Raw genomic sequence first — 11,283 nt, 5'->3', positions numbered from 1 at the left:
ATGACTCTGTGACAAGCAGGCAAGAAGAGCAGTGTGTGGACAAGCAAACGTCCTGCTGTGTCCGAATGGACTTTCCTAAGGAGACGTGTTCGTCCTGGTGTCTTCTAACATCAGTCCACGTGCCACTTTCTAGTTCTAGGAACCCGGCCACCCGTGAGAGGGCTACAAACGGCACCCCTGCTCTTGCTGTCCTAAATATGAGCTTTTTAAAGGTCTGTCTGCAAAAAGAGCAGGTCCCTGCTTAAAAACAAACAAAAAAAATACAACAAAATCAGCCATTACTATTTCTTGCATATTTGTTTACTAAAAAGCAAAGCATATCACTAGCATGCAAGTTAAAGAGTAGGGTTACATTTATTTTGTGTTGCAGAAACACTGGAAATGAGTTAGCCAGTAAATCTAATCCCCCTGGCTCCACACAAGGAAGAAGTAAACACGTCACCACTTTCTCTGGAAAAGTTAAACAACCATGATTTACAATATGCCTTAAAAGTAGCTGCCTGCCAGTAATATGTCAGTCATTTATACCACTTCAGAGATGGAAAGTAAAATACATAAATCATGTGGGTTTCATAATTAATAAAGGAAGATCAGAATTTACTTAAAGCTTCCTAAAATGCAGAGCATCACACTTTCAAGTTTCACAGTGATTAACTTAACATCATTTTATTGTTAAAACTGTCATTTTAAGTGTACGTGTGAAAGTGCTTCAAATGCAGAGTACTAGTTAAAACTCCTGGAAGGTTCTAGCACTGGCAGCCACAAGGTTATTCGGCCACGAGGTGTTCAGGAAAGGGCATGCTGTCTTACTAAGCAACCTCATCGTAGAACAAAGAGAATTCTAGTGTGACTTCATAAATTTCTTACAGGGAGCTCCGTCAAGTCCAGAGTGGAAGTCAGGATAAAGGCCACCCTGAACACAGGAATCGACACAACCAAAAATATCTGTGTCTGTGTTCTGGTGTATCTGGGGACCCGAAGTCACAAGTTCCAGCCTGTCGGGTTTGCTTTGTTCCCTCTGGCACAGTCCCGGTCCTTGACTAGACAAGACATCTAAGGCAGCCAATCAAGGAGCTCCGCATGCGGTGAAACCGAGGAGCAACACGGCAAGCGGCATCTCTGTCCGGGGCGGCGGCTGGTGGAAATGAAACCCAGGTGAAGTCGGACTGGGAAGAGTTACAAACAGACTTCTGGTGAAAACATGAGGGGACAGTGGGCTTCGACTCTAACACCTTCAGATTACCTTTTTATTCTCCACAGGTTACAGCATCGGGGTCTCCTCTGGAAAGCAAGGTACATTCCAAAAGCTTTATGACCGACCACAAAATAAACTAACTCTTTGAAAATTGAACACTTAAGAAAGTTTGAATTTGAAATGAGTAGAGGAATGATGAGCTCAGTTGTGACCATTTCAAACTGGGCATCACGTCTAAATCATGGGGCCCTGAGGGCATTAGGCCTGAGGCAATCCTCCTCCCGAAGCAGATGCTATACGCTTCTTCCCCTGCGTGTCTGCCCGGTGCCCAGGCCCCGGGTCACGATCAATACTCTCTTGGCATTTAATTTAGAATTTGGGCAACTCTTTCCAACAGCTCTCCATGAAAATAAATGGCATGTTGCTAGTAGTACTATAATATTCTAGACCATAATCACATTTAACTTTTGTTTTAATTGGAATTAGAAGTATGTCAACCATGATATTATTAAATATCAAGGAACACTATTTAGTTTATTTGGAGGTTACTCACTCTATTACCCTTCAGACCAAAACCCATAAACTGTGTTTATTCCTTATTAGTGGAGGAATGGCAATTTAAACAGTAATGATTTTACAATGAGCACTACACTAAGATCATACCATTAAAGGATCATAAAAGGCAGCATTAATATACTCTATCCGGGTAGATTCAGCTTTTTTCTATCCCATGCCCCCTCAAATATAGAGGAATTATTTTCTGACAAGCAAGAAAGGACATTTTTCAGACCCTAACCTGAAAAGAAGCTTCTCTTACAGGTCCAGGAAACTTTGGTCAGCAAAGACACGACGGGAACCTCCGGCCTGGCTAAGGCACTATTCCGAAAGGTACAGAAAATGTGTACGGGTGACCAGCCATCCCCCAAAAGGCAGCTCAGTGTATGCTGGGGGAAAGGCTGAGGTGTGAGCTCACCCCAAAATACCATGCATAAGCCTGAAGTAGCTTTTATACTTTGGAAATGTTATGATAATTGGCATGACATGAATGAACAGCGATCTGTAATCAAGTCCTGCCTCAGGCACCCCATCACTACAGAACAAAGGGGCGCCTCCAAGATGCACTTCGAGACGGCAAACTAGACCAAGACCAAGTCAGTGGCGCGCTACCCACGCACAAGGCCACGGTGCGAAACAGTCAGTCGCCCAGTTCCACGCCCATCTGGTTGACCGCCACCTTCCTTCATCTGAGGGTGTCAACAGAACTATGACATAATTCTTTACCACTACGGGGAAGGAAGTTGTAAAGTGTAGCCACAAAACAATTTTCAAATAAACCTGATGCAACAGAAAGAGAGCGGAAACACACTTCCAAGGTAAAAGCCCCAAAATTGCAGGACATGACCTTTTGCTAGAAGAAGTATTTTCTTGGTATACTACTAAAGGGAAGGAAGCCCATGGTCCAAATGAGTCATTTCATAAATATTTAGCAGTTCCTTTCTTCTATCATGCAGATTAATTTCATTCTTTTGTACAAGGTCAACAGAACAGTAAAATGATTAGCTTGCAAACCCTAAGAACAGCTCTGCTCCCAGATCAAATGAGCACCTTGTGCAGTTCAGTTTCACGAACGACAAGGAACAAGGCGACAAACGACCGCGCCCCCTTCCCTGAGCCCAGCAGCTCTCCAGCCTCTGCGATGGCACCTCCACCACACGCGCGGAATCGCAGCCCACGTGCCCCGGCATCAGTTTCGCACCTGTTTTCAGTGATCGTTTGTGTCTCAGAGAAGGTCGCTGAATAGACCTCAACCTTTACGAACATTTTTTAAAATGAGTACAGAACCGTGAGTTAGCTCCTTGACTCATCCCTACAAACCTAGATGACAATTATTAGATTTACATATTTAAAAATTGAAATATCAATTACATAGTTATGTTTACAAAGCAGCAGAAAGAAATTCAATGAAGGAATACACTAGAATTAAATTTTGAAATGGTCATTCACAGATAAATAATGGTTATGAATTTAATTACAGAGCCACACAGCGGTGCCTATTTCATCCAAGTGCGATCCATCCAAAACGAGGGTTTAAGACACACTCTTCATTCAAGCACAAACTCCATTCAGTGAAAAAATTTTAAAAGTAAGTTTCACCACCACCAACGTAAACGGAGACAAAGTCAAAAAGCAACAGAAGAAAATATCTACATTCATGAACAGGTGTGATCTTTAAAACAAGCACATTAAAATCAAAGGGATTTTAATGTCTGTCAGTAAACCTCAAAAACTGCTCCAAGTTATAGTAAAGAGACTGAGGACTCAGTAAGGCATTCATATAAAAATTTTCTTCAAGTGGGGAGGTGGGCAAGTTGGAGAAGAAAGAATTTCTCTCTAGTTCTTTATCCTGAATGAAAAATTTAAAAACCACAGCACTCTCTCCTTCACAAAAAATAGACAGAGAGAGAGAGAGAGCAAGGAAGGAAGGACGGACGAACTCAATCAGAAAACTAATTTTGCAGTGAGGTTCACGGTAGTAATTTCATAATGAGGTTCGTGAGATTCATACTCCAAAGTAAAGTTCTCTAGGAAGAAAGCGTATCTGTGTTCCTCACGAGTAACTACCGTAAGACTCACGCAGTCACAGACGTTCATTTAATCATAGTTTACAGGCACCAAATCTCAGCAACGTGCATCTGAGGGGGCGTGGGGGTGGAATGCCACGTTTAAACAGTGGACCATGCCAATGGGTGAGCTGTAATTACAATCCATTCTCTATTGAGTCTCAATAGGATGTTTCTTTAAAAGAAAACCAAACCATTTACCAAGTTCAGTTCCACAACTAAGACAGCCAGAACACTAGAGAATCTGTTAGCACATGAGGACAAAGGCATTTCCATGGGAAAGAGGAACCAGTATTTGGCAAACCTGTATATTGTTCTGGAATCTTTTGGCATCTCTTGCTGAAGGTGACCTGCTCTTACCTTTTCCCTACATTAGATGTGGGCTACGATGGCTTCCATAGTGAGCAACCGACTACAACTACTAAGTATCCAACATGAAAACATACTGTGGTTTTCTGAATGTTATCTGTCAGTGCTCTAAACCAATTTGGGGGCTTTGAAAACAATAAAAATAGAGCATCTTTAACTCTGTATGAACCAAAACATTATGGATTCATGAAGCTAAAATCACTAGAAATATTTTGCTGGTCTAATGTACAATATGCTTAACGGAAACATCACATGGTTTTATAAAAAAATAAAACAAGCCGGGAGTTCGTAGGCCCAAAACTCCACGTTTCAGACGATGCACATCGTTCCTGCTGTACAAGTACCACACACAGAGTTCCCATGTCCGTCAGGCAGATCAGTGTAGTTCAAAGGTGATGGGTGAAATATTTACAAGCATCTTATTTACAGTACTTCTCTCTGTAGGTTACAGGCCAATATTCTTTTCTTCCATTCCTAGTCAGTCTGAGTTTGGTTTCCTCAATGAGAAGGGGTAAATCTGAAAATGGTCGCTCAGCTGCTTTACCTACAGAAAACCAGAACAGGAGGCAGTGACAAATACGTATCTAATTAATTTTCAAAAGCACAGAGAATTAACCCTCCGGAGACAACAATGTACTGACACAGCAAAACTCGTCATAAATAATGAAGGTTTTTCTGGGCTGGGAAAGGTAAAGAGCTGGGCGCTCAGTGAGCGGGCCGGCACTGCCCTGGGAGTTGGGGCCCAAACCTGGGCCTGCCTGGCTCCGCTGTCCTAGTCCGTCCAGACCCCTCCAGCCCACACGGGTTCACGTCAGATCTACTGACGAATTACAGGGTTAGCTGACTTAGACTATCTAGTAGGTCAAATATTTACACACATAGACTCAATATTCGGCTTTTTATAACACTTCTAGGTGATCATTCCTGAACCCAACGAAACAGTTTAAAACTAGATGTGTCCCTTTTCAGAGGTCTGAGCCATGTTGGTCGGGGTATCACTAATGGGTATGCAAGAGCGAGTGAAGGTTCCGTGTGACTCAGCAAGTTTTACCTTCGGTCAGAAGCTGCAGAAGTAAGACAGCAAAAAGGCAGACGAAAAGAAACGCTCCTAGAATCTCTTTCCGTTAGCTTGTGTTTATTTTCCGGATTTTTAACAAAGAAATGTGGTACCTTGGTAATGTAAAGGAAAATGTGCTTTGGTTTGGTTTGGTTTCTGTATGATTTTCAAGGCACTGGCGAGTGCGCTCCACTCCATACACACAGCGGATGAAACATCAGGATAAAGGCCTACGGCTGTTACTCTAAAGTGTATGATGTTACATTGGCGCAAATAAAAACATAAACAATCGTGTCTTCCTGTCATAATTCATAGACTTATACCATCATTTTTTTCCATAACAATTTCATGCAGTTTGTCCCCCAGATGTGGACCACTTTGGGGAGAAACAAAAGGACGCCTACGTTTAGCGACATGTGCAAAGTATGAAGTTGTTACCTAGCATGACAGGTGCCCCTGGTTTGTAAATATGAACGACAATATAAAACTGTTTCTCAAACTGATTCACAGCAAGGTTCCTTTTAAAACAAGCAAACCAAATAGAAGTATTTAAGAGACATAAAAATGTAAACAGCCTTCTCCATAACCCCACTGCTATGAAATTATTATCTGAAAATAAAGCAAAGGAAAGAAAAAATATTCTTCCAGATTTGTCACTCCAACACTATTTATAACAAGGAAAATTTGGAAACAAACCTAAAGGATTAGAATAACTGGATCATGATTAAGTAAACTGGGATATTATTAAGTAATCGCCGTGATAGAATATGCTATACCATTCAAAAACCATGAGACCAGACTAAAATATGTGAGATAATTAGAAAAGGATGTTCACATGTGATAAAAAAGAAAATGAACTGCACGGTTATGATTTTCACTTTATTACATCTATCTTAGTTCATTTGTCCTGAAACTAGTCTCTTATTTCAGAAGACAATATTAAGGTCTGCCTAATACTTCTTAAACCCTTTCTCTTCTATATATCCCCTTATGTATTACTTCTCCCGATGAGAACTCAGGAATGAAATGGATGAAGTAAAACCTCAAATAATGCAAAAGCTTCCCTTTAGTCTGAAGTCCTAACCTCCCTTACCATGCCACTTACAGAATTGGGCAGAGAGAGGGAGGAAGGCAGTGCTAGCAAACCGATTTCAGTTTCTTTCCAAATTATGTTAGCAAGCAACAAAAATGCCCGTAAAGCTAAAGAAGCACACGTAGAAATAATAATAAAATGGGATCATCTAGTCCTATATTATTAAAAGCACAAAAGAGTTTACCATTCTCTTCACCAAGAAAATGATTTACATTTCTACCTACTTAAAAACAAGAACTAATTCCTTATAATTATCTAGTTTTTAAATTAGTTGTAGTTACTAAACATATTTATTAGAGAAACAATCTTCAAAATTACACACCTGAATGTTACCCAATATTTAGAGAATATACTAAAATCCTTCCAGCTACTATAAGCGAGCTTCCTTTTGAAATTTCCCTCACCTTCTTTCCATTATTTATAAGAACTAACTAAATGAAACCAAACTTCTTCTCAAATGGAACCAGTTCTGGTCTACTCACCACTCGTACTCCATAGTGGATGTGGGCCACAGTGCAAAGAGCCGTGAGGACATACAGAAGAACGCTCTCCGTGTACGCAGACACGCCTAGGTTTACCGCCATGACAACCAGGAGGAGGGGCGCCAGCAACCAACTCAAAGTTGGGCACCTCGTGCTGCTCATTTGACAAACAATCAGCTGACACTTGAAATTAGAAAAAAATAAGAGGGCGGGGGATTTAATCAGCAAACCACTTTCAATACTTGTCACTCCAACACATTTGTTATGTTAAGTTCAGTCACCTCAACTGCTCGGGGGCCAACGGGACCTCTGCCTCCACCTCCAAACCTGTGGCCCCTGGAACCATGAGTGTGCCGGAAGAGTCTGTTAGATAATTTAGCAAGGATGCTGCAGAAGGCATTCTTCCACTGGGCAACAGTGTGGGTAACAGAAATTTTAAGATTCTCTGTTACCTAAAAGAAAAATTTTTTTTCAAAACCTCAACACAACTAAATTTCTTCATGGAGATGAGATGTTACCTCCAACTCAGCCGAATTACCAATGAACACCTCAGTGCCTCTTTGGCTCCCTTTATTCTCAACACCTCACTCAAACGTGCTTCATGCTTTTGTAATTACTTTTTATACATGGAAACAGAAGTTCAGTGGTTAAGTAAGAAAATAAAAAACTTATTAAGAATCTGGTCTCAGCACAGGCTTCCTGGCTGTCAAAACTATCACGGTCTTTTCTCAACTCCTACTTTTAAAAAACATGTTGTATTTATTGCATAGTTTATAATTCCATGTTCTTAATTGAAAGTTCAGTTGATTAAAAAAATGTGTGGGATGAATGTACATGATGTGTTTTCTCTCTTGCAAAAACCCCTTTCACGCTCCCTGAACTAATCGTGTCTGCAGCCATTTCAATTACACTGGTAATATTTACAGTCTTAAAGGAATCTATAAATTATCCCTTGGATTCTTCAGCAGGCAACCAAAACAAAAAATCTCAAGTATGCCACGGTTCTAAAATACTACTGCTGTCGCTAAATCCTACTGGTTTCTAAGGGAAAAATAAAATGATTTCAGCATGTTCTGTCTTGGAGGTTATTATCTTTTTTCAAATTCTGAATTAAAGTATCTTTAATTTAAAACTTGGTTTTTCTACTACTGTATAAGGTTTCTCACACTATCGAACTCCATCTTATGTTCCCTGTATATATCAGGGCTTCAAAACCAGTCTTACTGTGCTGTTGGCAAAGGCTGTCCCGACCATGAAGTAGAACAGCCTGGGGTGTGTCTCTAAAACATCGGAAGGCGACTGCAGGATCCACGCCGTAGACAAGATGAACAGCAAACATGGAGAGAAGATGGGAACCATCGCTTCGTAGACCGAACTGTGTTTCAAGGTGTTATTTCTATAGCTTCTGAAAAACAAGACCGAGTAATACAAAAGAACATGATTACATATAAAACTTATATCTGCATTTCATAGTTTTCAAAGTACTTTTTCAAAAATTGTTATTCTATTCCAGTCATCCCAATTTTCCCCTCAAAGTACTTTCATACGTATTCTCTTATGTTATAATCACCACAGTCCTGTGGCATAGGCAAGAATCTGTTTAGGTGAGGATGTGAGAATTTAAATTTACATAACTTGCTACCCAGTGGCAGGGCCAGGACCACAACTGAAGTCCTCTGGCCCAGCCCATTTTTACCCCTGGGGTGTAATAAAACGTGGTCTTTGTTCCATGATGCAGTTTTCAGCTGGCGTGCCGCAAGAATTTGAAAAACAAGCAATACCTGACTACTTAGTCAGGCTTAGTCAAGAGCACTGTCCTCTTTCCCTTAGATTGTCTAAAGAAAAAATGATAACCGAACACCTATATAATTGTTTTAACCAATGTCGCATTGATTAAATTTATATTAATTTGAAGTTTTAAATTCAATTAAAAAGTTAAAAAAAAAACCCAGCCAACACAACAGTAGACATCCAATGTGAATGAATCAAAATTATATCTATTTTTCTGTCAGACCAGCAAAACTAAATATATATATATGTGTGTGTGTGCTGCTGAATTTTAGTAATTAGTTTACGTGTACCCTGAGATGAAAAAGGTTGAAAACTGCTGTTCTGTAAGATTATATTCTAATAGGGAAAAGAAAATGAATACAAAGCAATACCAGAAGAGGACCTCCCGATGTTGCTACAGTACAAGTGACACAGAACTTAGGGTGAGAACTAGTTCCCACGGAAGACTCTGCAATGAGACTGCGGAGAGCGCCCCAGTGTCTCCGAGCACGTCTGCCCATCTGAACAGAGCCCCAGGTTCTAGTTCTGGTTCCGCCACTGGTTGCATGCCCTTGGCCAAGGCATTGCCCAGTCAGGACCTCATCTTAAGATAAGCACGAAATGACTGAAATAGTCTCTGGGGCCTTCAAGCTTTAAATTTTAGGACTTCTCTGAATGTTTGCTAGTTGTAATAAACAAAGAAGATTCACAGAGTGTGGCTTGACATGGAGTGGATTCTGCAAGACAGATCTGAGAGCTGAAGGATTAAACAGGAAGTACAGGAAAGTTTTTCAAGTAGAGGAAGCAGTAGAAGCAAAAACTGAGGGAAGAGCCCTGGCTGGTGTGGCTCAGTAGATTGAGTGCCAGTATGCGAAAGACAGGGTCGCTGGCTCAATTCCCAGTCGGGGCACATGCCTGGATTGCGGGCCAGGTTCCCAGTAGGGGGCACTCAAGAGGCAACCACACACTGATGTTTCTTTCCCTCTCCTTCTTCCCTTCCCCTCTCTCTAAAAATAAATAAATAAAATCTTTAAATTAAAAAAAATTTTTTTTAAACACCAAGGAAAGAAAAAGCAGAATATATTTAGGTCACAAAAAAAAATTCAGTGTGGCTGCACAAAGGTGGGGAAATACATAGATCAGAAAAATGAAATTCTACCCAGGCAACTTTGCTTCCCAAGCCCCACCCTCCCCCACAGGCAGGAATTACAATACAGCGCGGTTTGGGAAGAGTTAGCATAGGTCTAGGAATTGGTCCTAAACTACATAAATTCAGCTTTTTTTAAATGATCATACTAAATACACTTAGAGATAATCAATTTATAAAACAATGCAAATGTACCGATACTCAACAGGAACATACTTCCTGTGGTCAGATTCACTCGCAAAAAAAACGACAAACTGGAAGCCTGCTGGGTGAGCCCAAAACGGTAACACGAGAAGAAGAACAAGCAGCTGCTGTGCCGAAGTGCCCGCAGGAGCCACCAGACACCCTCCATGACCCTAACCTCACTCTACACTCAAAATTCGGGTTCAGGACCTTTTCAATGTGTCCGCCGAGATTCCAAAGAAAAAAAGACCCTAAAACGCATCTAAATTACAATTTCTAAAGATTTCCTTATTTCCAACCCAATTAAAAATTAAAATACACAACAGTGTGGTGACTGCTGGGCTGGAGGTGGGTGTAAGGGAACTAAATGGTAAACAATGAAAATTAAATTAAAGAAATAAAATACTTACTTGTAGAAGTTGAATAAACTCATTGGAAGAGTCACAAATAATGCACAACCTAAAAGGAAAAATGTTTAAATCATCATGATTATTATTCGAGTGACTTTTATAATAATCAAATATACACAAAATATGTACTAATTTTAGACATAATGATTTTCAGGTTCTAGTTTAACTTCTGTAATAAAATCAAACACCTTTCCGAACAACAGTCACAACGGGAAGAGTGGCAGGCGGTACAGCTGGCAGATTCAGAGCAGACTTCCAGGAGCTGCACCGGACCTCAGGCTCAGCTGTGCCACCAACTGTGTCACATGACTCCAGGTCAGTTAATCTGCCTCAGTTCCCTCCTTTATAAAATACAGATAAAAGCAGCACTGACCCCACAGAGTTTTGAGAATTAAATGAATTATTCCATGGAAAGGCACCTTGAACAGTACCTACTATATATATATAGTATATATAGTAGGTACTGTTCATTGAACTATATATATATAGTTCAATAAAGGTGAGCTCCTGGAAGAGGGGTGGCTAGGGGATCCTGCTCCTTCCCATCTATTTTTACCTCCCTGGCATCCTCAACTTCTTCCCCGCCCCTCCCCACCCCACACACACCAATTCTTTCCTCTCAAACCTAAAAACAAGAATGGCCTTCCCAAGAAACCCTACCTTCATTGCTTGTGCCCCATCTACTATCTCCCATCACTCACCAAAATTTAATCTTTGTCGCCTTAATTCCTCAGCACTCAAAAGCTCATTCTGCCTCCCAATCTGCAGCAATTTCATTCTTAAAATTTACCAAGCTCTCCTAATGATGAAATTCAATATTCTTTCTTCTTTCTTGACTTCTTGATAAGATGACTCCATTAACTATCCACTTTGCAATTCTTTCCTCCCTTTGCCTTTGTGATTCCATTCTGCCAATGTCCCTGCTAACCATCGAATCATTACATCTGGTCTCTTGG

The 11,283-nt window shown here is 40.6% G+C and overlaps 1 protein-coding gene across 1 annotated transcript in view; it reads right to left on the bottom strand.

The window, feature by feature from the left end:
- Positions 1-278: 278 nt before the first annotated feature.
- The window catches only part of SELENOI (selenoprotein I), a 42,864-nt gene continuing 31,859 nt past the window's right edge, over positions 279-11,283 (bottom strand). Inside the window, exons 7-10 of the mRNA XM_037146711.2 lie at positions 10,328-10,376; positions 8,042-8,222; positions 6,818-7,000; positions 279-4,729 (exon numbers count right to left, since the gene is read on the bottom strand). Of these exons, the coding sequence (XP_037002606.2) occupies positions 4,631-4,729; positions 6,818-7,000; positions 8,042-8,222; positions 10,328-10,376 (512 nt within the window). The 3' untranslated portion in view covers positions 279-4,630. The remainder of the gene's footprint in view (positions 4,730-6,817; positions 7,001-8,041; positions 8,223-10,327; positions 10,377-11,283) is intronic.

This window comes from Artibeus jamaicensis, unplaced genomic scaffold (assembly GCF_021234435.1).
Source record: "Artibeus jamaicensis isolate MK-2021 breed Jamaican fruit bat unplaced genomic scaffold, CSHL_Jam_final contig_465, whole genome shotgun sequence".
In the NCBI taxonomy this organism is placed as follows: Eukaryota; Metazoa; Chordata; class Mammalia; order Chiroptera; family Phyllostomidae; genus Artibeus; species Artibeus jamaicensis.
The sequence above is the reverse complement of the archived record's forward strand: the minus strand, read 5'-3'. Positions and strand labels throughout refer to the sequence as shown.